The 26740-nt window shown below is 37.6% G+C and overlaps 2 protein-coding genes across 5 annotated transcripts in view; one reads left to right on the top strand and one right to left on the bottom strand.

Moving 5' to 3' along the window:
- The first annotated feature begins 756 nt into the window (after window positions 1-756).
- Window positions 757-5446, top strand: anp32a (acidic (leucine-rich) nuclear phosphoprotein 32 family, member A). The gene is made up of 7 exons (XM_084109783.1): window positions 757-930; window positions 2985-3134; window positions 3259-3381; window positions 3482-3680; window positions 3784-3902; window positions 3989-4043; window positions 4169-5446. The coding sequence occupies exons 1-7, from the start codon at window positions 877-879 to the stop codon at window positions 4231-4233; spliced, it is 765 nt and encodes a 254-aa protein (XP_083965909.1). The 5' UTR covers window positions 757-876; the 3' UTR covers window positions 4234-5446.
- A 1620-nt stretch (window positions 5447-7066) lies between these two features.
- coro2ba (coronin, actin binding protein, 2Ba) overlaps window positions 7067-26740 on the bottom strand; it is a 39500-nt gene continuing 19826 nt past the window's right edge. The window contains exons 1-12 of one of the 4 annotated variants that reach the window (XM_084109788.1): window positions 26506-26636; window positions 22123-22323; window positions 15812-15928; window positions 14003-14152; window positions 13603-13767; window positions 12797-12913; window positions 12061-12165; window positions 11287-11383; window positions 10579-10691; window positions 8600-8690; window positions 8370-8509; window positions 7067-8275 (exon numbers count right to left, since the gene is read on the bottom strand). In XM_084109788.1, coding sequence (XP_083965914.1) covers window positions 8108-8275; window positions 8370-8509; window positions 8600-8690; window positions 10579-10691; window positions 11287-11383; window positions 12061-12165; window positions 12797-12913; window positions 13603-13767; window positions 14003-14152; window positions 15812-15928; window positions 22123-22323 — 1464 coding nt within the window. In that variant the 5' untranslated portion in view covers window positions 26506-26636 and the 3' untranslated portion in view covers window positions 7067-8107. Of the gene's footprint in view, window positions 8276-8369; window positions 8510-8599; window positions 8691-10578; window positions 10692-11286; window positions 11384-12060; window positions 12166-12796; window positions 12917-13602; window positions 13768-14002; window positions 14153-15811; window positions 15929-22122; window positions 22324-26505; window positions 26637-26740 lie in introns of those variants that run through there. The other 3 variants (XM_084109787.1, XM_084109786.1, XM_084109785.1) reach the window with 3 other exon arrangements.

The raw sequence follows: 26740 nt of genomic DNA, 5'->3' as shown, positions 1-26740 counted from the left end.
TATTATATGTCTTACAGGTTTGGCTTGTCCATTTTGTTATGCAACCGTCCCTTCATTCTTGTTGAATTATTATGCTTCATCTGTTTAAACCATTAATACAATTTACATATCAGCGTTTATATAAACGGGACCAAATAATGTAAATCTTTCAATGCGGGAAATCCACTTTATTGTGATATGTAGTGAGATATGTTCACTGCCTAATCTAGACGAGAAGTAATAAAGATTTTTAGCGCAGATACTAGTCTCGGTGGTCGCCGCCGTGCATTCCCTCCAAAAGGGGGAGGGGTCGTGTTTTCCTGACGGTCCACCACCATCCATCAGTCCAAAGTGACTGTACTTACCTGCCAGGAAAACGCTTCAAGACAGAATATATATTAAATATACGCACAGCCCTCATTTACCCGGCCGTAGCATTTTATTTAACCAACACGTCAGTGTATTTCAAAATGTCCTTGTATTCCTATAACTCATATGTTCTCGTCTAAGTGTAGATAAATCCAATCAAAACAAAAGTAACTACCATAACCCTGCTTAGTCTCTGGCGCCTTCGACAGTTCGGTTGATTTTATCGCATAGATGTCACCCTAAAACAGATTCGCTGGATCAACCTAACAGTCCCTGTAACCCCACCCAGCTTGTGATCGAGCGCTGATTGGTCGCCAGTGTAGTTGTGAGCGTTTTCACATTTCATTCCGCGTTTCTAATTGGTCGCCGGTGACGACAATCCCACACCCAACTCCCACCCACTGGGGCATCATGTTTGTGAGACTCGCAATAGCTAGTTTGTTAAGAGGCTATAGCTGAATGTGCAGCAAAGACTCCAAGTCTAAACTGCGCTCTTTGGTTTAAATCACTCATTTAGAGTTCAATAACATGGATATGAAAAAGAGAATTCACCTGGAGTTGCGGAACCGGACGCCGTCAGACGTAAGCATCTTTATTAATTGCTGAGTGATATGATTTTATTAAAACTGTTGGTTAGAGTAGTTCTGCGTGGATGGACAACGCTAGATGTGCACGCGTCAAGTTGATGTCTTGAATGAAAAGTTTGCGGCGACTTTGTTACAAGCCTAGAGCCTCGGATGTTGTTATCTCAGTATACCTACACACGGCCCATAAGTTTATCAGTTTTACTGGTTATTTTATTCCCAACTTTCGGGAGGTCTTTTGATGATGCTGTGGTCGGAAACTGCAAGAGCTCCATGCATTCAGTGTATAAACAAGGGAAGCGGCGTGAGAAGCCATATTTGTAACTTTGTAGCCCCTGAACGCGCCCTTTTCCTTTGCATCCTCAGTGCTGCAAAAGTCGCCTGCCGTCAGTTCATGCCTCTCTCACACTTTCGCACATCCATTTTCAATCCAACATTCATACTTTCCCGTCACAGTGGTCGTTGACCAGTTCGGTAACTTGTTGTGGGACGCATTTTGTGAATAGCTGTGCAGACGCTTTGACAGATAGCTTGCGATAAACGCGATCGGTCAACTAAATTTCGTGGCATCTCTCCAGCTAAAAGCTTTTAAATTGAAAGCATTTACATTTCCCAATCGAGGAAAGTTGTGTAAATACTTAGGCGGGATCTTTTCGTGGGCTTTTGGCACGTTAGTGATAATAGTCTCCTATTTGATCTAGATGGGAAAACGAGCGCATTTGTTGTTTGATAGCAGTATAGAAAGGAATCGCGTCACATCATATCTAGTTGCGTTAAGGTGCCCAAACCTATTTAAAACTGCATTATATGTCGACGACATTGGCAGAATGCAAAGACCTAATCGACACTCTCTTCTTCTTAAATATCCCCCGTGTTTTTCTTATAATATATCAATTCTCACAAGTGTAACTACGTTCTCTGATGAATTTATTGCAACGTTATCAAGGTCCCTGTTATTGCCCCTTTACGCATACCCAAGTACGCTGTAATAGAGCTCGTAATTAAAATGTCATAACCGTATTCCGAGCACTACTGTGCGTCTCAGCTGGCGGGATAAAGAGATTTCCAGCCGTGTGGCTCTGCTTGTTATTTACATGGACTGGGCGCTTATGTGAGCGCTACGCAACTTGAAGCTGCGCTGCTCTAGTTGCAAGATCTAGGACAAGCCGCCATTTTAACCAGCAACAAAGACGCACGATATTTAATCGAACAGAGAGAATAGTTGCCGCCGTCTCTTTCCTTTGAACCGACCAGAACCGTTGAATATATGGAGTCGAGCGTCTGTGAAGCCGGAAATTTTATCTTTATTCCCTGAAAGTCAATACCTTTCGCTTAAAGAGCGACTCCGTTGCATTATCATGCGCCTCGGTCTCTGCCCCTCCTACTCGTGAATTCTTGGGTCCGTCCTCGTGTCTTTGCTCTTCCAAGACAATGCAATGAATTTGTGTAACACCCAGGCTATCGTTTACGCGTCTTTACTTTGCTGTTCGAGCACGCACTGTAGTAAAAATGCTCGACCCAGAGGATAACAATGTACGCCGCTTGTTGCGGAGTCAGCCATTTTGTTGGATGGGGAGTCAAATGTGAGATTTTGTCAAAGCACCGAAACATGCCCCCCTATCTGTTACCGTAGACCGCATGCTGAAGTAAACTTTACAATTGAATGGCGCCCGATTTCCGACGTGTTTATTTGCACTCTTTATTTTCCTCGCTCTAATTTAAGGTATTCATTTTCTGATTTAAAATTAGCACTTTTTTATTTGTTTGTTGATAACAATGTAAACTATATAAATAAGGAATTTCCATATTTTTACTTTTTTTGTTTTTGTTTTGTTTTGGTGGGGTCGGCACAATAAAAGTGTAAACATACAGTGCTCTTTTGGCATGCTGCAAAAGTTAAAAACAGCTCTTGTGTGAATTAATTTAAGTTGCTTTAACCACCATGTCCTCCACCTCATTGATTTGAAGTTGCTCATGTAGAGGTTATTACAAATGCGGTTTTCATGAATCATAACATTTAATCTCTTGTTCATCTCATATGCCCTTTAACAGGTGAAAGAGCTTGTGCTTGACAACTGTCGGTCAAATGAGGGCAAAATTGAGGGCCTCACTGATGAGTTTGAGGAACTGGAATTTTTAAGCACAATCAACGTAGGCTTGACATCAGTTGCCAATTTGCCTAAGCTTAACAAACTCAAAAAGGTAATAGGCAGTTTTGTGTCTATTTTTTTTTTTAGAAGTATCAAAAATATTTATATTTTCAGGCTGTTAGTTCTCCCCCCCTCCCCAGTCTTATTAATATGGCACTGAATCATGTTCTCCACAGCTCGAGCTTAGCGATAACAGAATCTCAGGTGGTCTGGAGGTACTGGCAGAGAAGTGTCCCAACCTCACCCATCTCAACCTCAGTGGCAACAAAATTAAAGACCTCAGCACCATCGAACCCCTGGTAAGCTATATTCTTGTCATAGAAGCTATATATATAAAAAAAAGTATAAACTATGTATTATTATTGTCATTGTTTTGACCTCCTGTCCTTTTCCCAACAGAAAAAATTGGAAAGCCTCAAAAGTTTAGACTTGTTCAACTGTGAGGTGACAAACCTGAATGACTACAGAGAAAATGTTTTCAAACTGCTCCCTCAGCTGACATATCTCGACGGCTATGACAAAGAGGATAAAGAAGCACCAGACTCTGATGCTGAAGCTTACGTTGAAGGCCTAGATGATGATGAGGATGATGAAGATGGTATGTTTCTAAAGAGTTGGGCTGATAATGTGCTTCAAGGTGCATAATTCTTTTAAATTTCGTTTAAGGAATTCATTTGTCATTGACCTAATTTTGTCTGCAGAGGGAGAAGAGGAGGAGTATGATGAAGATGCAGCTCCAGGGGATGAAGATGAAGAAGAGGGGGAGGAGGATGATGAGGAAGAGGGAGAAGAGGAGGAAGAAGAGGACATCAGCGGAGAGGTTAATGCCGGAAGAAAATTTAGATTCCTTTTTTATATCGAAATATACAAACATGGTATAAATTTGTGCCCTTTTCTCACTTTTAGGAAGAGGAGGAAGAGGAGTTAAATGATGGCGAGGTAGATGATGAGGAAGACTTTGGTAAGTGAATAGATTAAGACCACAGTTAATACAATAAAGTGTTACCACCTGCGAACTGAATGCTGATACGCAGGGTGAGAATAAGAGTAAACAAAACTTCTGGTCCTCCTGTGTTGTGTTTACAGAGGAGGAACGGGGTCAGAAGAGGAAAAGAGAACTGGATGAGGAAGGGGAGGAAGATGAGGACTGAACATGGACTCTCCCCCTATCCCCCCCTCCCCCATTGTGATCTGACCGTTTAACCCCTGTATATCTGTCCTATTGTCACTCTTCGATGGTTTGGGGAGGTATTCAAATGGTAGGGGGTGGGGCTAGTATAAACGAGGACACAGTTTAAATATTTGTTTTTAGCTTTTTTGTTGTTGATGTTGTTGTTGTTTTTTTTGGTTTGGTTTGTACTTTCAGTTTGATTCCCTTCATTTTCTCCAAAAGCTCTTCAAATGGCTGACAACACAGTGTGGAAATTTATTATTGTTGGAAAACAGACCAGTATGCTCTTGTAATTTTTTCCCTGTCTTTACTGTTGATGCCTAAATGCTGGTGATGACTTGTGTATTAAAAAAGAAAAAAACAACCAAAAACCTTTTAGAAGTGCATGGCTGACTCTATTTTAAAGTTGACTACTGGATTTCAAGGAAGAACATTTTCTAACCCACTTTTTTATTGCATCTTTTTTATTTGTGTATTTTTTTTTTTTTTTTTTGGTGTTTTCTTTTGTTTTTTTTGGTGTTTTCATCATCATCCCCACCACCACATGACGTGCTGTTTAGGCATGAAGAACACATCATGATGTCTGCTTGGACATGCACAGTTCAACCTCTCAATGTGATTTTTTTATTTTATTTTTTAATGTTCAGAGCTGAATGTCTGCCCTTGTCAAATGAGTCCTAAACCCCTTCTCCCTTTGTGTGGATAGTTCAGAGGTTTCTGTTCTTTGTAAATAATGACCAAATATATTTTTTTTCTGATTCCCTTTGATAATGGCAGACATTTTCACAAATAATCTCAGTTGTAACCATTAACTGTAATAAAATGAATGAAAATGCAAGTGGTTCTATGGTAATTTGAAATATCTGTTCTGACTGGCACAGAAAATCCATATATTGTAATTAGTTGTGATTACATGATCAATAGATTGTTTTTGAGTCTGGTGCAGAAATGGCTAGTGTATATCATTTCGCCACTGAATATTTCGGATTAATTGAATTTGCATTGTGAAGCTCAGGGAAAATAGCTTGTATATTTTTGATGATGCGTAACTGGATATTGTGTAAATATTCAGAAGCGTCATGCCAATTATTTAAATAGAAAGCATACGCAATTTTAACAGCTGTATCCAGTTGTCAGATCATACTGATTGAAATTTTTACATGAATAAAAGTCAGCATTTTTGTTCAAATGAATATTAACTGTATATGCATGTGCTTTGTTAACATGAAAATGAAAGCATTGCATACAGTGTAACTAAGGTGTCTCAGTGTGGGGACAGATTGTCATATTTTTGTTCAAGAATGTCAGGTAAATTAAGCTATAGTCTAGACCAGTGGTTCCCAAACCTGTCCTGAAGGCCCCCCAACACTGCACGTTTTCTTTGTCTCCCTACTCAAACACACCTGATTCAACTCATCAGCTCATTATCACATGGGTTAATTGAGCTGATGAGTTGAATCAGGTGTGTTTGATTAGGGAGACAAAGAAAACGTGCAGTGTTGGGGGGCCTTCAGGACAGGTTTGGGAACCACTGGTCTAGACAGTTGTGTTTTATGCAAAGTTAACGCTCTTCCTCGGGAATGGATTTCACTTTGAATGCAATTACCCTTAGTGCAACATGCTGTAGTTAGTAAGCTAATCATAATGAATGGTGAAATACAGATTACCTATTAATGTTCCTCATTTTAATCAAAGACAAAGGTTAGCCTAATGTCTTGCGTCATAATTCTTCAGGCACTGTCAGCACGAAATATGTCAACATTAATTGTGTTTGTGTAGGCAGTGAGCATCTTGTCTGAAACCAAAATTAAGGGGCTGAAGTACAACATAAATATTCTGGCACCTCGCAATATGAACATCTAAATTATTACCCACACTTCACCTTAACATCCAAAGGGATACAGTGTATTGTAAGGTATGAGATTGGGAATGTACAGGCCACATAAACACACTATTCCTCACTTTTTTTGAGGCCCAGTTAGGTAGGCTAATATTTGTACTTATACCACATGCTAGGATATTATAAGGACTATTGTGTGTCTGAACTGCAGGCTAGGATATTAACTAAAGACTACTGTCTGTGTTTGAACTGCTCATTAATGCGTTAGCAGGATGCTGTGTAATGTTTGCTTCATGGAAAGTGTAGTGTAGGCCTATGTGCTGCTATCCATACACATGCGCAAGATTATGGCTTCACTGCCCCCTAATGGTAGAATTCTTCAAATGCACTCAAAACGGAGCTGCTGCTGGGGTTTGTCTTGTTTTATAAGGCAAAATATTTGAAAAAAGCTTGATGTTTATAGTGTTTTAATTAAATAGCGACAAACACTCACAGAGGAGGACCGACTTTGCTTTCCGTGCTGGTCGAGCGAGGTTTGAGAGCTTTCAGGAATCAAGTGATCCGTTTTACCAATGATAAGAATTTAACACATCAGATCATGGGTGGCCCAGTAAGTGTGCCATTCAGTTTTTAAAAACGATATTTTCCAGTTTGTTCTGGGCAAAATAAATGTGTTCATATAATATAATGAATAGGTTAACCTTTACAGAGCAGTGCGCATTGAAGAGCGTGACTGCACCTGTAGTGTTTTGTGGCGCATTATATTTGCCCACAGGGAATTTGTCCACTTACAATAAAACATTTAAAAGCGCTTACATTGAAAATTCTAAGCGGAATACAATGCATTTTTACAAAAATTGACATCTATATATTTGAATATTGAGTATTATACCAGGACTGAAAGGATAAATTCATTGTTACAAGCTACAAACCTGAAACTCAAGACACTTAATTTAAAAGTAAGAACTGAAAATGGAAGTCAATAGGTTTAATTTAAATGTTAATAAAAAAAAATAAAAAAAACAATGCTCCATTATGCTTTGTAAACCACAGACAGTCTTTAAAATAAACAATTACCTTTCAATCATCTTACTGAATCAAAAAATGTAACAATTTTTGTCTTTCTTTGAACCTTCCTATGAAACTACAGTGTAGGTCTCTAATACTACATCTTGGCTAATTCATTTCATGATTGGATTTTACAATTAGTGGATTTTTTTTTCCATCCGTATATTGCAAAAGTTTATTTAAATGAAAAAAAACCATTTGAATTATATAAGCTATATTACTTATATAGACTGAGTTGAACATACTTCACACTGCACGATGTGAGGAGGATCTAAATTATGTGAAGAAACAGAGTCCCCAACTTATATTAGCACAAACTCGAAACTTCAGGACTCAGGAGCATGTCAGTTGGGTAAAAGTCATCTGTCGAAAGATTGCTGGACTGTGGTGCTTGAGTAAAAACAGCACTGTGGGTCATATCCTAATGATGCAATAGAACTAGTGTTTACATGAGATAACAGCTTGATGGGTGAAGCATGTCTGTTTGACCTTATTAAAACACTTGTTTATCTCTATATGGAGTTTATTAAGCGGTTTAAAACAAGGGCTAATAGCACAAAGGAAAAAAGAAATGAAATAAATAATTCTAATATTTAAAGTCTACAATTATGAGATGATAATGCAATGAATATCTTGTGCCAAAATCAATCCATATAGGGCGAATCAATCCACTGCAGGTAGACTGGCAGTGTGACTGAAGATGCGAGACTTTTCACAGGGTAGCCTAAGTGAATCATCAGTCCAATAAAGTCAACTTAGCACACTGCAGCTGTGGGGTCAACACTGAGGGTCAGAGTGAAACACTGCTTTATGAAGACAAGCGCTTGGTCTCCAGTGGTCTTGAAGGAAGGATATTTGAGTGTTAGGAAAAAGGAAGCCCACGTGTCAGCAGCGCTGGGGGCTAATAGCTAGTGTGTCACTTTAGGAGATCAACAGAAACAGCACGTCAAATGCTGCTACCATTGCTGCTGCTGTTGTTATTGTTGTTGATGTTTGGGCTGTTCCTTAAGTTATTGAGCTCCAGCTCAAGCTGTCTGATCTTAATGTCCTTCTGCGCAAGTTCTTCCTTCAGTCGGCGCAACTCTTCCTGCTGCCTGAAGAACATCCGCAAGAGCTGCAGAGCACAACGCAAAGGGTTACACACAGATATGTGCTAAATTGTCCTTTCAACAACCATATTAAATCTTACAACAGAATCATGGTAACACCTCATTCTCTGTACGGGGAGGCACGTTTTCTAGCAGGTCAATCCCATTGACCACTCCACCCTTCTTCTCCTTCACTGGTGCCTTGAACACCAGCTTGTTGGGTCTGTTGTAGCCCTCTTTTAAGGACATGAGCACCGGACCTAGACGTGTACATGCATGCAAGGATTAGCTTAATTTCAACCTTTGTCTTTTCAAATATTTTTATTCTGAAGATAACTGCAGGTCTTTACCTTTGTTGATTCCACTGAGCCACTCATCAGCAGACAGAGCAGGTTCTGTCCCGGGAGTCATGGGATATATGTCCTCCTGATAGGTTTCAGACTGAAAAGAAACAGGGTGTTCATGTATTGTTTTGACACTATTAGCATTAGGTGATAATAACAAGGCTCTGGATAGGTAAATGTTCAGTCTAAACAACTACTTGGACTCCAGAGTGTCACAGAAAGCACACTATTGCCACTGTGCTCATTGTGCAGAGCACTTGAAGGTGCTGTAGGACATCTGGGAAAATGCTGTAAAAGCGTATGTCCCACCCTCCCAGCAAATCGCCGTCTAAAGACACGCCTCCTGAAAGCATGAACGCGCACAGCCAAGAAGACCGGAGACAATGTTACTGCAATACATCGTGTGCCATTCACCGGTGAGAAAACTTTACAGTACAGACAGTGAGTAACAGTAATACAATACCAAACGTAAACAAATTCTTGAAAAACAGAATTAGATGCAGCAAGTTTTCAGTTTGTTTAGCTAGAAAAACTTGTCAGTGTGTAATAATATTTCTTGCATGACGGTTTCCACGATGAGAGTCTGCTTGGCTCAGATGAAGATATAAAGATCGTAGATCCTTTGCCAGGGCCACTTGTTGTCGATTCAGAAGGGAAGTTAGGTTGTTGCAAACATCAAACGTTTTATGGTCCTACCACTTCCACAGTCGACATATATTTATAAAAATACATTTAGACCCTTTAACAGAGTGATTGCTAACAGGATATGAGGAGACTTTCAACCAGCATAACAAAAAATGTTTCTGCAGAGAATCACCTATGGCACCTTTAAGGCTGCTTCAGGACGTGTGAATGAAACCTTTGGATGAAAAGGAAACTCAGTATCTGAGTAAAATTATTCCCAGGTATAAAAATAAGGCATGACCTTATTCTTACAGGTTTATGTGGGTTTGCTGTTTTTTTTAAGGTTTCTGCTACAAATAAAACAATTAGCAAATGCTTTGTGTGTGAGTAAAAACAGGGGTTTTCAAAACTTTGAATGCCTGGGACTCTGAAATATGATGATCCCCTTAGCTAAGGTATACAGACTAAATATTATGTGATAAAATAGCAAATGTGTTGATTCCAATTTTTTTTTTTTTTACAATTAATATTAGCTATATATTCATTTTACTAAAGTAAAAAAAAAAAAAAATGAATATGAACAAATTTCATTAACAATAAAATATTACCCAATACTATTTGTACCCAACAGTAGAGATTCATTTTTATTTCAAATTCATTTGTATAACACTTTACATAAGAAATATAACTTCAAAGCAGCTATATTGAATAGTTCCATAAAACTAGCAAGTATATCTAACTAATCTTGAACATATGTATGTTACAAGGAATGCAGGAGAACTATATATATATATATTTGCATATATAAATTGATTATATTGATTGTAACCCCCTTCCTTGTCGCCCCCTGGGCTGGCGGTGCAACAACCGATTTCTCCAATATCATGAATGATAGATGTGGGTTGATAGATTTCAGGACCATTTGCACTGAAAGAAGCTGCCACTGGATTTATTTGGGTGTGTGTAGATTTTAAAATTGTGGGGTTGAGTGGATGCTGTCCTTCCCACTGTTTATGAAGCCTAAACAATAATGGGCCAACCCGCCACTGCCCATTCTGTCCAGAGCACAAAAACACACATGCTGTGTCTCACATTGAGGTTATTACACGGCTCACTACTCTCATCTCACTGAGGTGGCAGTTACACCAGCAACAGAGAGGTGATGGATTCCTCCATCCTGTCAAATGGCTTGCTTAAAAAAAAAAAAAGGCAGTTTACACAACTATTACCTGAGACCTCATACAAGGGATGTGTCTACTGTCTAGCACAAATTTCTCTCGTCCTTCAGTGGAACCCTCAATGATTCATTTAATTGGGAACCGTGGACTGGGAACTAATATCTTCATGGTGCTTATGCTCACCCTTCTAGGTACGATCATAGAGATTGGCTCAATCAGGCCCTTCAGAGTCACCAACTTATAAAACCTGAAGACTTCACACGCTCCTACGTCTAGTCCATGCTTCGGCATCACTCCTATCAGAACACACATGAGAAGTTGAACATTAGACACTAGTCATTGGCATGCTTATTGTTGGTTTTGTCTTGATATGGAAGAGATCATAACACAATACATATCTGGTTTATTAGAGGAGAAACTACTAATTAAATAAAAGTGCTATCCACTTAAAGGTATACTTACAAAGTTACAGTTTTAACCCTAGACTGCATAACGATAGGGTGTGATTCTGATTATTTTTGTCAATAAAAATAATTTCATTCCTTGATATTCCTTATATTGCTCATAAAAGCTATATCATATACATATATATATTTTTATATATCTTTTGAAGTGAATAAATGATCATAATTAAAATATTTAAACATTTATTTATAAACAAAATCTTAAATGATTACATTGAAAACTGAGATAAAACCTTTCTATGGAAAAAAAACGAATCCAATATGAGTCATTTTGACCTCCTTTATAAATTAAAAGTGTTTTGGGGTTTTATTATTGTTTGTTTGTTTATTTATTGCATTCAAGGGTTAATTTTGAACGTTTTTTACTCCATTTTACAGAGGTTGCTGGTATAGTGTGATCATTGAATGGTGAGAATTTGAGTTTTACCGAGGCCTTTCTGTGGTGCAGGGGACCTGAACTCCATGAGATACTGCAGGTAGGGCTTCTCCAGGGTGATCTCATAGTACCGGATGTTCCCATCACCCTACAATTACACCATCTTAGTCAGTTCAAAGAAGGTGATCATTTGTGATGGCAGTATCAATGTGGCTTTTCAGTATTTGGCTGAACATTTTTATATCGATTTTTATATCTAACATACATAACCGTTCAACAGTTTGGGGTTGGTAAGATTTTTTTATGTTTTGTCTAAAATATGATCAAAAATACAGTAAAAACAGTAACTGAAAGTTTTCTGAAAGGCACTATATAAAATAAACGTATTATTATTATTATTATTATTAACATTATTATTACAATTTAAAAAAACTTTTCAGTTTTAAAGTGTAATTTGTTCATGTGATAGCAAAGCTGAATTTTCAGCAGTCATTAATCCAGTCTTCAGTGTCACATGATCCTTCAGACATCAATGTGCTGATTTGGTGCTCAAGAAAAAAATCGTATCATTGTTGAAAATGCTCGTTATAAAAGCTTAATGTTTCTGTTAGAAATTGTGTTTTTTCAAGATTCTTTCCTGAACAGAAAGTTCAAATGAATCGCATTTATTTGAAATGGAAATCTTTTGTAACATTATAAATGTCTTTTTTTTTTTACTGTGAAATGCATCCTTCCTGAATTTTTTTTACGGATGCCGAACTTTTGAACGAAGTGCATAGCATTACAAGTATGTAAGAATCCTTATCAGTATGGAGTAATGTGTACCTTGCCTGCTAAGTAGAGCATATGTGTGTCTGCATCATAGAATGGAAAAAGCAGTCCTGACAGGCCGTCAATCTCCTCTTCAATGATCGGCATGGACAGATCCTCCTGTGATGAGAGACAGTGCAGTAAGACAGCAAATAACTTTGAACCCAGATTTGCAGATTCTTTTTCTTTTAACAAATTAATGTTGAGATACAGTACTTTCTCAGAACCCTAACAATGTACGAAGAGCAAAGCAACCAGCTTCTTTACCCATATTCTCTCCCCACTGCAGTTGAGTGAAGCTGTTTAGCTACACTTACACAGAACAATGAATGTGATTCTCACACAATAATTACAGGGAAGATGCTGAGAAGAAAACAATGACTTTCAGCGATCTTAATCTTTAGGGTAATGCAGACATCAGGGACAATGTGTATTTCTGGATGAGTTTTGTAAATGAGCACACACACACACACACACACACGCACACGCGCATTTGTTTTTCTGCCATTGTGGAGACTTGACTTAATTTGTCTTTATACTTAACTAATAGTATTTTCTAACACCGAAAACTATACCTACCCCCACCCCTGACACATTTTAGCATTTACATTTTAAATAAGATAATATTTTCTGCTTATTAAATGTTTTGTTTATTTTCCTCCTTGACTGATCCCATGTGATTTCAGGTTTAACAGCCCTCGTCGGGAGTGATCGGGTCAAAACCTGGCCCACACACATAGGTTGTCCTCACCTGGTCCCAGAGAGCAATCTGGCGTGTGTTCCAGCGAGACACACCTGTCGTTAGGAGTCGTTTCATGTTGCCTAGGAACACAACACGGTTCACTTTGTGGTTTTTAAAGTTTGCCTCCTGCTTGACAATATAAAACAAAAACACGTGAAAATTTCAGTTCTGCAAACAATTTTCTCAATAGTGCATTTACAAAATAAGGGTGCATGAAATATGATGGTTATTCCAAAAATTCATGGTGATGATGGATATTTTCCCTCTCGATGTGTACAAAATATTTTAGAACATATAATAAAATGAGTTTGTGTGTATGGTTATATAAATAAAAAAACACGGTTCAAATATTTTCGGGTTGGTAAGATGTTTTAATGTTTCTAACAGAAGTCTCTTTTGCTCAACAAGGCTACATTTATACAGTAAAAAAGTAATACTGTGAAATAATATTACAATTTAAAATAACTTTTTTCTATTTTAATATATTTTAAAATGTAATTTACTCCTGCAATGGCACAGCTGAATTTTCAGTAGCCATTACTAGTCATATGATCCATCAGAAATTATTCTAATTTGCCGATTTGAAACAGTATTTATTTGAAACAGAAATCTTTTGTAACATTATAAGTGTCTTTACTATACTTTTTAATCAACTTAATGCACACTTGACGAATATGAAGAGTGCAGAATGAAGTCAATATCAGATATTCGAAGGAATGTGATTGAAATATTTGCCATGAGTCTGTCTGTTTACTTGGGACTGTGAGTGTTTGAGTGCTGCATATACTGAAAGACTAAACACACGCAATCCACACCTGTAGCACTTTGCCAGAGCGGGGCTCAATGACGCGGAGCTTCTTGTCCTTGCAGCTGGTGGCCAGCAGACTCCCCTCTGTGTTAAATGACATACAGAGGACCACGTCTGTGTGGCAGTCAATCATTTTCACCGGCTCCCCAATCTCCAGATTCCAAATCAGGATCTACAGAGAGACAAAAATACCAACAACACATTAGTCATACCTCAGATACAGTCTTTTGACCGTTTTATTTCTGTGAGTGGCAGTATGGCACTCTCATGTTCATACTGTGGACAATCAAAATAAGTTTTCACATACAATCTTAAGTACCAACTGTCCAAACCGTCCATGTTTTAACTTTATAGCTCATATTATTGATTTTGAGACTGTCAAATTCAGTTGTAAAAAATTGTATTACCTTGTAGTCATAGCCAGCACTGAAGAGAATCCCACTAGTGGTCGGGTGCCACTCTATAAGGCCCACGCGTCTGCTGTGACCATACAGTTCTAATACAGGCTCTGTCAAATTCCTTCTCAGTCCTTCATCAGGAATCTCCCATATTCGTACCTGACACATTCACAGACACATAAAAAAAAAAAATCACATTTAAATCAACTATATCAAGAAGGTTTAAGACTCTAATGTCAGGTTAGTTATAATTATATAACTTCATAAATGGTTAAATCAGTCTCATATGACAAATACAATGTATAACAAACATGGAAGCATTAAAATAACTGGATTTACCTATCATAATCCAATCAGAGCTATCTAATAATAATAACAACAACAACAATAATGTGTTTACTTATTCTGTCCCTGTTATGATTTTCGGCAAGGCATTATTGGCATATTTTTGTTTGTTTTTAATTTTTTTTAATTAATGTCAAACCATTTTAATTTCTATTATTATTTCTCTTTTTTTAATTAATTATTTTTCATTTTGCAGGGTCATTTAAAATGATTTATGTAAATCAAAATTTAAATACGACATTTAAATATGTATCCCTTTCCTAATATATCCCTATACTTGATGTGACTTAAGGTTCAATAAATAAAACTTCTATTTAAGTGATATACAGGTGCTGGTCATAAAATTAGAATATCATCAAAAAGTTGATTTATTTCAAGAATTCAACTTAACAGGTGAAACTAATATATTATATAGACTCATTACATGCAAAGTGAGATATTTCAAGCCTTTATTTGTTATAATTTTGATGATTATGGCTTACAGCTTATGAAACCCACGAAATCAAAATCCCAGAAAATTAGAATATTACATGAAATCACACAGTAATTACACAGTGATACCATGGTCATTGAACCAGGTTTTGGTTATTTTGGCAGTGTGGGCAGGTGCAAATCCTGCTGGAAAATGAAGTCAGCATCTCCATAAAGCTTGTCTGCTGAAGGAAGCATGAAGTGCTCTGAAAATGTCCTGGTAGACGGCTGCGTTGAGTGGACAGCACAGTGGACCAACACCAGCCGATGACATGGCTCCCCAAACCAACACAGACTGTGGAAACTTCACACTGGACTTCAAGCATCTTGGATTGTGTGCCTCTCCATTCTTCCTCCAGACTCTGGGACCTTGGTTTCCAAATGAGATGCAAAATTTGCTCTCATCAGAAAAGAGGACTTTGGTCCACTGTGCTTTATTAAATCCAGAGTCAACGCAGCCGTCTACCAGGACATTTTCAGAGCACTTCATGCTTCCTTCATTTTCCAGCAGGATTTGCACCTGCCCACACTGCAAAAAAAAGAACCAAAACCTGGTTCAATGACCATGGTATCACTGTGTAATTACTGTGTGATTTCATGTAATATTCAAATTTTCTAGGATTATGATTTTGTGGGTTTCATAAGCTGTAAGCTATAATCATCAAAATTATAACAAATAAAGGCTTGAAATATCTCACTTTGCATGTAATGAGTCTATTTAATATATTAGTTTCACCTGTTAAGTTGAATTCTTGAAATAAATCAACTTTTTGATGATATTCTAATTGTATGACCAGCACCTGTATTTGGTCCTGTTATATTAATATTTCAGTAATATTTCAGGTTAATATAAAACTCTTTAACCATCCACATCATGAAAAGTAAATGGTTTTCCATTAATGACAACAAAAATAAACTGAAACAAGTTTTCACTGTTTCCACAGTTTTTTTTTTTTTTTAAATGATGCTGACTAATTTGACCATCATGAGGATTTTACTTACAGAAGAGTCCTCTGAACAAGACGCAATTATGTTGTCATGGAAAGGATTCCATTTGATGTCCAGCACTTTGCCTTGGTGACCACAGACCTTTGGATAGTGAGGGTCGATACGGCCAAACTGCGGGAGGAAAGTACAGGTTACTGATCTGATGGTTTTAGTTACACAAATAAAAGAATGTATGGACACCTATAGCAAGACATGGATAGTTGAAAACATTCAAACAGCTCCATTGTAATACACACAAACGTCCACTGTGTGGAGCTACATAACTACAGCCAGACAGTCAGTAGTAGACAGAATGGTAGTCATGATGTCATGAATGTTTGATGCCACTTTAGTCCATTGACCTCTTTCTGAGGTCCTTTGGGATTTGTAGTTCAGGTCATGCATGAGCGCATCCTGAGTGGGCTGCTTATGAAAGAGTCTTCATCTGTCAGGGCTTCAGTGCAATGCAGTGATGTAGTACTGTTAGTGCTGTGATATCGGAGAAGTTATTTCATCGTTGAAGAAATTTTGTAAGCTTGAATGTGAATTTTTGGTCAAGAACAGAACAGCATGTGGCTTCTTGGTTGGATATGCAAGCAATGAACTCATAGCAGACTGACTGTCACACGTTCATGTCTGTGCTCTCTGTGCTATTCTAGCATGATGGAAATCTGTGTTAGATTATGGCATTAAATTAGTACAGTGATTGCTCGAGGGGTGTTTTTTAAATATAATTTTCTTGGGCGAGGAAATGTCTTGATTTCCCATAGGAGATCAAAACTCAAAAGAACACTGAAAATGAGCGATTATAAAATGCTAAAGCCTTTAACTGTTGTGGCCAAAGCAATCGGCTATAGTTTGTTGTTCAGATGTTTGCCTGCATGTGAGGATTTCTGATTTGTCAAGGTGTTTTCCAAGACTATATATAGCTCTCGAGACTGATCTCGCGCTTATTCGAACAGCTCATCATTGCCTCTCACACCATGATAACAATGTGAGAAATTTGTGATAAAAGATGTACTATAAAATCATATTGTTGGGCACCCTGTATTCCAAAACGTAAATTTTTTGAACTAAGATGAAAAATGACTCAAACAGGGAGTTATTAACAGCACAGCAGCACAAACATGGAATAAAGTATGACTTAACTAAAACTAACATTATAAGTGTAATGAATGAATGTACATATATGACATCTTTAATGATCTCTTAATTGCATTAAATGCATGCATAATGATAATTTAATTGCATTTAAACATCATGACATCTAATACACAAACATGATTATGCATGATTTTCTCTGAGGGACATTTTCATATATGCACAGGACAAAGTTTTGAAAGAGATGCTTTTGCATTTTACACCTATTTTTCTTTGCTTCTCAGTTTCCGCTCTCTAATTATTCATTGTTTTTCACTTCCTGTTTATTGTTATTCTTTTGTGTGTGTGTGTAGGAGTGTGTTGGCAGTGAGTGGTTGTTGAGACGGATGTTTTGGCTGCAGATCAGACTGAATAGTCGCTGTCTGAGATCTTAGAGTCAGAGACAAAAGGAGATAATATATTTAGCCACACCCTCTATTGTGAGCAGCACAATGATGCGCGAGGAACAGCCATGTGATTACACTAATTATGATGTCAGTGGATGTGCCTCTAGACTGCCATAACTCTATAGCACAAACAAAAATATGGTCTTATAGGGCACAAATTTAACATCCTTAGCAGAGAAGTTGCAAGGCTTTGCTGAGTCACACTTCCATTAGTGGCTATTTAGTATCTACATCTAATTATGGAGTCAATATAACATTACTATGGAAGTCCATAGAGTATGCTGTAAAATCATTTCTGCTCCTGTCAGTGTCTACTTTTATTATACTTTTATTATTGTAAAAAATCCCTGATCCCACATTAAACACCTTCCTGAATGCACATTTCAGGGCTAAAGTTTGTCGTTTTTCTTTCTAAATAATATGCTAAATACAATAGCGCATGAGTGATGATGACTCACTATCTGACTAATCTGGCTGAGCTAGACCTTTACTAGAATATAAGCGGCAGAGACAACATTTTTCTAAATGTAGGTTTATATCGTATAAACAAAAAAATACTTACAATATCAGCATTTTTAACTAACATAAATGTAAGATAGCCTGCCTGCACATACTATATGCATAATATTAGGATATTTTTTGAATAATTAATGAATTACTTGATACAAACTGATGATTGGCAGTCTAATACATATTTAATATTCTGTTGTAGATATTCAGAGAGAGAAAGAGGAGTATGGAGTTTTTCTGTAGATTTACACTGCCACATCCTCAGAAAATTGCAATGACTGGCCAGTCCTACTCTTTTCTAAAGTCTAGACTGTTAAAAATTATTTTGCTTCTTCCAAGCCCAACATTTTCCATGGTTCCTGAACAAAAATCTAAACAAAGGACATTTCAGTTTTCTGAGCTTACTGTATGTTAACTGAGGCATTATTAAAATGGGTGTGGGTCCAGTTAAAAGCACTTTTGGGCATGTTAAGGTAGTCTGAAATGGTTGGCAGTTTCCTATCTGTGTTGCCAGATGGCCCAACTCCCTCTTGTTTGTGTGTGTGTGTGTGTGTGTGTGTGTGTGTGTGTGTGTGTGTGTACGCCTTAAGCCTTTTAGATGTGAGTTCTGAATTATTTTAAGAATTCTGATATCATCCCAAACCATTACAGCACACATTATCATTCAGAGAAGTTTCTGTCAACAGCAGCTTAGGTCAAGGAAAGGAACGGTTTCATTTCCAAATGGTTAAACAGTTAATGATGACATCATCGCGAATACCACAGTCTTCTATTCATGCTCTTTTTTCTCTTTCCCTGGGCCATCTCATCTTGGTTTCTGAATGCAGTTTCCATTCCACAACTGAAGCTCCTTTGTCAAATGAGGAATTCTATTTGAAAAGCCAATGTTCTGCCATTATATTTTTCCCATGTGTCTATATCTCAGATGTATTATGAGAATTGCTGATCCTCCTTAATCAGACAGTTGTCCCTGTAAAATAGACTAATTCAGACTAATGCCTTGGTTTGAATAAAAGCATTAGAGAAATTGAATGAGCTATATACATATTACAACAAATACAAAAATTGTTACTTTAAGAATAAAAGTTGTCTAAATGCAAAAATCGTAAAGTCTGTATATTAGTTAGACCTATCATCCAACTGAGGTTGAACTATTATCACTTATTAAATAGCTTCACGGTGATTTCTATTATCTCTATGCCAGATTTCAGTGATTGTGACAGTGAACTTCTCAGTATTACAGTATGCATGCAAACTTTGCCGGGAGCTGTCAATGCTAGGCAGAGAGAGAAAGAGATGCAAGGGAGATGGAGGATGAAGAAGCTGGGAAAAACAGAGCCCCACGTGGTGTCCAGAGAAACACACATGCTGAAGTCAGAGGGACTGAACTCTTTTTCAAGGCCTGTATGGGAGCCCAGTTGGAGTCACAAACACTGTGGAATGAGCCCATGAAGAGCACAAAGCTGGCCTTCTACGTGACACTTTAACTGGGTGACTCTGAGTGTTCATCACAAAAGTGCTATTGATAGTTTATCCAAGTTGGCTGAGAGCATGACCGAGGGTCTGCAGGCCCACTGGGCAATGTAGCATGACCGGATGCGCTCAAGAGGAGGAACAGAAGAATAGACAGAATAAAGAGAGGAGATGACTGGAGAGAAGAATGGGACATCAAAGGCTCTATGCCAAAAATTGTCATTGTCATGTCAATGATAAATAGTGTGTGTGTCTGTGCTATTCTTGCAGTTTGGCCACGTGCTGTGAAGGTGGAATTTGGAGGCACATTTAAATTCACTTGCATTTTGTCTCCTTAGGATTCAGTTACTTGGTTTTTCAAAACAAAGAAAATAACTTATAATAACTAAAAATTATTTCATTATTCACACACCCTCATGTTGTTTCAAACTTGTATGACTTTCTTCTGTGGAACATATTTTTAAAGGACAATTCCAGTGAAAAATGAACCTGGGGTTAATTAACACATGGTTACCGAGACGATTGTTCCCTGGGATGCGTTTTCATGAAAAACGAATGTAAAGAGTTTTATCTCTAAAAACAGATTAGCTCATAACACTAGTATATGGGGCACAGAGTAAGTAAAAGTAAATCGCTAGTTAATACCACTAACAAGGCTCAAAATAGCCTCACACTAACACGGTAGCATAATGAGGGTCCCTACATGCAAACCGAAGCAATGAGAACTTTGTAAGTGTACAGACAGTTTAATAAGAAGATACTTTATAAAGACAGTACATTACGCGTTAACAGGCAGCAGGCATCTTGGAAGACAGTCTCGACTAATCGAGTCACGAACGCCGCGCTACGTTATATTTCACAAACGTAATTCCTATCGACCAGTAGGAACTCGATTAGTCGAGACTGTTTTCCAAGATGACGCCTGCCTGTAAACGCGTAATGTACTGTCTTTATAAAGTATCTTCTTATTAAACTGTCTGTACACTTACAAAGTTCTCAATGCTTCGGTTTGCATGTAAGGACCCTCATTATGCTACCGTGTTAGTGTGAGGCTATTTTGAGCCTTGTTAGTGGTATTAACTAGCGATTTACTTTTACTTACTCTGTGCCCCATATACTAGCGTTATAAGATAATCTGTTTTTAGAGATAAAACTCTTTACATTCGATTTTCATGAAAACGCATCCCAGGGAACGATCGACTCGGTAACCATGTGTTAATTACCCCTAGGTTCATTTTTCACCGGAATTGTCCTTTAACTATATAATGGAAGTCAATGGTGACCAAAACTGTTTGGTTACTAACATTCTTCAAAATCTTGTTTTGCAGTAGAAAGAAAGTCGTACAGGTTCGGAATGACATGAGGGTGAGTAAATGAAGACAGAATATTACGTTTTTTTTGGTGAACTATCTCATTAATCTACAGAAACCCCTTCTTATGAAGCGGACATTCTGTTCTGGCCAGAACACACTGATGTCCTCATAGTTGTAGTCCACGTTACTGTTATATCAACATCAGTGATCAGCAGCTTCCAGTGCTTGTCCATTTTACAGCATCAAAGCCAGAGATTAAAGGAAAAGCATCTGCTTTCTGATCACTATAGTCAGGCTTTTGGACGGCCTGTAAACAGGTTAACAGAAAGCTTTAATTTAGAGCATGTCAAGCCACTGGGTGAAGGACTTCATGGTTCTAAAACATAATAATAATAACCTTTATTTTCTATAGCGACTTTAACTGTACATCTCAAAGCGCTTTACAGAAACAAATAAAACAACAAAAATACACCAAATAAAATAATGCACAATAAAAAATGTATACAAATATTCAATTAAAAGCTACCCTAAAAAAAGAGTTTTAAAGTAAGATTTAAAAATGCTAAGAGATTTTGCTTGCCTTATCTCGATTGGTAAAGAATTCCATAGTTTTGGAGCTATTGAAGAAAAAGCCCTATCTCTCATCAATTGTAAGGAACAGTTAAAAGACCAGTTTCAGATGAACGAAGGTCACGCGTTGGAGTATATGGAATTAAAAGTCCGGTCAAGTATTGAGGTGCCAACCCATGTAAAGCCTTGTAAGTAAGCATCAGAATTTTAAAGTCTACCCTAAACCTAACAGGGAGCCAATGCAGAGACTCCAAAATGGGAGTAATGTGATCTCTTATCCTAGTTCTAGTAAGGAGAGTTTAGTCTAGTAGTTCTAGCAGCCGAGTTTTGCACTACCTGCAATTTGTTTAAGGTAGCTTTTGACACTCCAGCTAACAAGGCATTAGAATAATTAATACGGGAAAACACAAAAGTTTTAATTAACCTCTCAGCAACAAGGAAAGACTATGGAGTCTTTCTCTATAGAATAGTCTATGGAGTCATGGTTCAAGCAGACGGTGATAGCAACTTGCTCTTAAAAGATGCAAAAACAAACATTTGAGGTCTTCCAAATGATTTAACTAGATCAATGACCTTACTGGCAATAGGGCAATAACAAAACATTGTGCTTATTAATGTACTCTTTGGAAGGAATATACTCTATAACCCTGTTGAAAGAGATCATTTTGAACACTTGTACGGTCTCCCTTATATAAACACGAAGTCACGAACCCATTGCTCCATTTTAAACCTGCCGACACCTATGTGACCAAAATAAGCCTCTTAAAAAGGTTAGCATCATTCATGCTGCTGATTGTTCTAGTCTCTGACGCCCTACATTGTGTCGGTCATTAATTTAGTGCAACCCAGAGCCGTTAAGACAAACTGTCTAGAGAAAACACCAGTGCTGTGCTCGCGTGACTGTGGTGGTTACCTGAGTGACCGGGATCACAACGAAAGATCCTCCTCCCGCGCTCTCCGTTACTATGGCGAGGAACTTGGCGTTGACCGCGCAGAAATGGTTGTCATGGACGTTCTTTGTGATCGGGATGCCCTCGAAGCAGTGCTCTCGGTTCGCCACTTTGCCATAGACGTTTCGAAACTTGGAGCTCCGGTAGGTCGGCCGCCATGACATCTGCAAAGCACACGCAAAGACAACAAGCTTAGAAGTGACAGCGGGTTTTTTTTTTTTTTTGTCTTTTAATATTCATTATTATGTAAGCTGTGAGGTGGACAGAAGAAGTGGTTAAAGTCTACACTTTAAAAAAATAAAGGTTCTAATAAGAGCGCCACCCAACCAAATCTGTTTACCTTCATTAGGATTATATGTGAACTGATGCTTTAAAGACTGGGAATACTCTCTTTACATATTAACAAGGCCCTTTATAAGTTGTTGCAAATAACCAATGAAGAACCTTTATGTTTAAAACAACATTAAACATGATACGTACGTTTTAATCAAAAGATTGCTGTAGCTTTTGCAAGAATAATCTTTTTTTTTTTTTTAAAGGGAAAATATATTATTAAGTTAAAACCATGTTTATTTTTGTCATGATACCAGTGGAAAACCTAAATCTGTGTTTTCGCAATAGACCAGCAGGATTGAATGAACCAAATGACACAAAGTAAACAAGACTAAACACAAACCAACATCCAAAACCCAACCATTAACCAGCCAAACATCACTTAGGCCCAGTGGTGTAGTCTAGTTTTTTGTAGTGAGTATACTGTAATATACCCCCCCCCCCCCCCCCCCCCCGCCTCATACTCACCCATCCCAGACCGTCACCCCACCACACTCACTAATGCATACAGTATGCATCGACATGTAATTGAGAGCATTATGAAATATTAGGTGTTATCAACATGTCAATTTATTATAAGCAACATAAGACTTTAACAGCCAATGACATTTACAGCTGGGGAGACTGGACTGATTTTCTACTGTTTAGTGTTAATCACCATCTAACTCAGCCAGTTAAGAGCTACATTTAGCCTTAGATGTTATATGAATATGGCCCCTGAAGCACAGGTTTTATCAGCTGACAATTAAAAAAATAAATAAATAAATAAACATTATAGGCACAAATACAAATTTACTTTTAGAAATGGTGTTTTTGAGGAAAAAAAATGGTGTTGTTTTGGCAAGTTTACTCTTTAAATTAAAACATGTATGAAAACTTCTGTGATATTCCCTTAAAATAACGTTTTAATAGATTTTATTATTATTATTATTTTTATTCATTTTACTGTGCAATTTCTTTCTAATTTCTTTGAGTTAGACCAAACTTTTATTTTGGTGTGTTGTAGACATTTGAGTTTCTGTGTGTTTAAATAAACTATTATTATTATTATTATTATTAGGCCTACTTGAAGTATACTCTACTGTGCAATAGTAATATATTTCTGTTATAATTTCTTCAAGTTATACCGAACTTTTATTTTGACAGGTTGTCGTAAAGACATTACAGTTTCTATGTGTTTGTATATGAAACGAATGAATGACTTTTATCAAATGAAATGGTGAAATTCTCGTGAAGTGACTCTCATAGCAGCTCTGCGATGAAGTGCACATGTAGTAGCTCATGTCTCAATACAGTGAAACGTTGAAAACACCACGAGCGTGATCACGCGTGCTTCCTTCAGTGTGTGTGTGTGTGTGTGTGTGTGTGTGTAGTGGAGCACACACTGAGCGCTCATTCATCCCAGAGACGCGGAGAACAATTGCAGTCTCTTTTAACTTTAATATTCACAGACACTAGTCCATATCGAGATTTGATTCATTGTACAGCCCTACTTTTGATTTATTCATTCAAAAATAGCCAAATTCGGTGACGTTCGCTTAGAAAGCTCCATTTGTGACTGGATTCCGCGATTCGGTGTCGCTTCGCAAACACAGACGGGGTGAATTTATGAATGAAAGTGAAAGTTCTGACACAAAACGAAGTTGTTACGTATCCTCACGATTTTTTAAGTGGGTATACGGAAATCCTTGGCCTTTTCTAGTGGGTATACGGCGTATACCTGCGTATCACGTAGACTACACCACTGCTTAGGCCTTTTTGGAAACTCATACACAGATCATGTCAATAAATATAACATCATCTATCTATAAATTACAGAAACGTCTGTCTGTGTGTGTGTGTGTGTGTGTGTCTGTTAACCGCATATCTCTCGAACCGTTAGTCCGATGGATTTCAAAATCGACAGGTGTCTCGCCACGGGCACGAGTAAGTGCAGTGCCAAGTTTGACGTTGTTTGGATGAGAAATGCAAAAGATATCGTTAAATATATCATTTTTAAAAGGTTGTGGTTTAAAAATAAACATTCTGACATAAACACTCTGTCAGCTACACTGTTTACTTCTGAATATTATAGTTTGGTTCCAGAACGTGATAAATCCATTTTGATTAATTTGAGTAAAAATGTGTTTTCTTTACCAAGAAAGTGGCAAGATGAAAACCACTATTTTCTGTTTCAAACTTTCACATAGCATCTTTAGGTTATAATAACCTAAAAAATTAAAATCCAGATTTTGATTTTCAAAGATTTATTATAAAAACGGATTATTTTTTCCCCAAAAATGCAATAAATTCATGACACTTTTTTTCCCCAAAATGCAATTAATCCATTGAATCAATATAAAAGTTATTTTTTATCATATTGAAACTGTTGAAATCAGCCATCGCTAAGAAATATCTCCTGAACTTTTTTGTTCAGCGATCAGCTCACAAAAACTGATTTTGCACGGGCACTTTGCACTGCTCCCTGAATCGACGCGCTTATTCATTTGTGGATGTAAACTGAATCTATAAGTCAGCTATGCTGTTTACTTATGAATATTATATTTCATTCTGGTGCGCTTAACGTTATCGCTACTGTGTAATAGTAGCCTATGCTATTCACCAACTAAACATATCCTATTCAATGCGTTCACAGTCTCTTTCACGGGCATCATTTGTAGTAGCCTATTCACAAACTGTTTCCTCAAGCATAGCGTTTTCTCGGAGTTCACTGTGTGCTTTCTACCATGCACAAATAAAAATGTCACTGAACTTTTGTTGTGTAATTGTAACAATGAGCACTCAAACACACCAAACCAACAATTACTAAAAACACACTTAAAAACTGATTTTGCACGGGCATTTTGCACTAGCACTTAGAAGGTTGTGGTATACATAAACACTCAGTCAGCTACACTGTTTACTTCTGAATATTATAGTTTATTCACAGCCATCATTTGTAGTAACCTAGCCTGCTCCCTGAATTCAATGCGTTCACAGTCTCTTTCACGGGCACCAAACCAACAATTACTAAAAACACACACAAAAACTGATTTTGCACGGGCATTTTGCACTAGTATGTCCAATGACACCATGATATGATAAGTGAAATACAGATAAGAGTAATATGAATATTGGATCGGCTAGTGCTGACTTGGCTTCATTTTCCAGCATGAAACTCTTTAGAAGACTCCGCCACTCAAACAGGAAGCGGTTGGTGGATGCTTGTAAAATTTCACTAAGAGCTCAAACCACCGTTTGTAGTTTAGCCTAAAGGAATGTGTAAGCAACAATTTAGGCTCTAATGAATGAGACTGTGCCATTCAAACTAAAATGAGCTGTGATCCGAACAGATAATGGCCAGAAGGAGAAGAAGAAGTGTTAAATCACCAGTGTCTGATTGTGAGACTGACATCACTCATGACTAAAGACTGCATTGTGAATATTTGTGTGTTGTGTATGAGCACATGCATAACCTTTATAGTCTTTAGTTTATTTGTAACATTTATATGTTGACTGACTGTGAATTATACTAGCATGCCAAAAAAGTTTGGCTAGTCGCATCCTGTTAGCAGTGAGGCATGAAATTGCATCTATCTGAGATCTGTCTCCATCATATTACTTTTTCTTACATCCACATGTCTAATTTTTAGCTCTCCCACCATGTTGAATGTTTACAGCTGTACTAAAGCATTCAATGGTTTGTGTGCGTGTTGTCTTGCCTGTTTAACCATAACCGAATCAACCAGAGAGAGGCCTTGGGGTGTAGAGAGCTGTGCCTTTGAGATTTGCATACAAGGACATTCATTCATTTAATGCTGCTCGTACATACACACTCGCTCACTTCCATGTTTCTCCAAAAGACACAAACAGACCGCTATCTATCTGTGTACTTTACACAAGTAATAAGCCTTTTTCTATACATAAATCATCAAAATATACTTGCTTATTCAATATGAAAATAAAATAGATCATATTTATTATTATTTTTCACCTGAATGTCAGACTCCAAATTATTGAGGCTAATTTCCTACCTTTCCTTTGGTTTTGAGTTGACCACCCTCTGTATTCTGCAATCATCTATAGAACGAGCCTGTATCTTCTCCGGCTTCCTGCGCGCATGTAGTTTGTCGGCCTGAGTTACTTGCATTTGTTTCTCTCTTTCCCTTTTTCCTCCCACAGCCTCCTTTCATCCCTCCCTCACTACTTCATTCCCTCCCTCTTACCAGGCCCAGCCCCACATGCCTCCCAGACACAAGTTGTTGCTCC

Source organism: Abramis brama, assembly GCF_963993115.1.
Source record: "Abramis brama genome assembly, chromosome: 3".
In the NCBI taxonomy this organism is placed as follows: Eukaryota; Metazoa; Chordata; class Actinopteri; order Cypriniformes; family Leuciscidae; genus Abramis; species Abramis brama.
The sequence above is the reverse complement of the archived record's forward strand: the minus strand, read 5'-3'. Positions and strand labels throughout refer to the sequence as shown.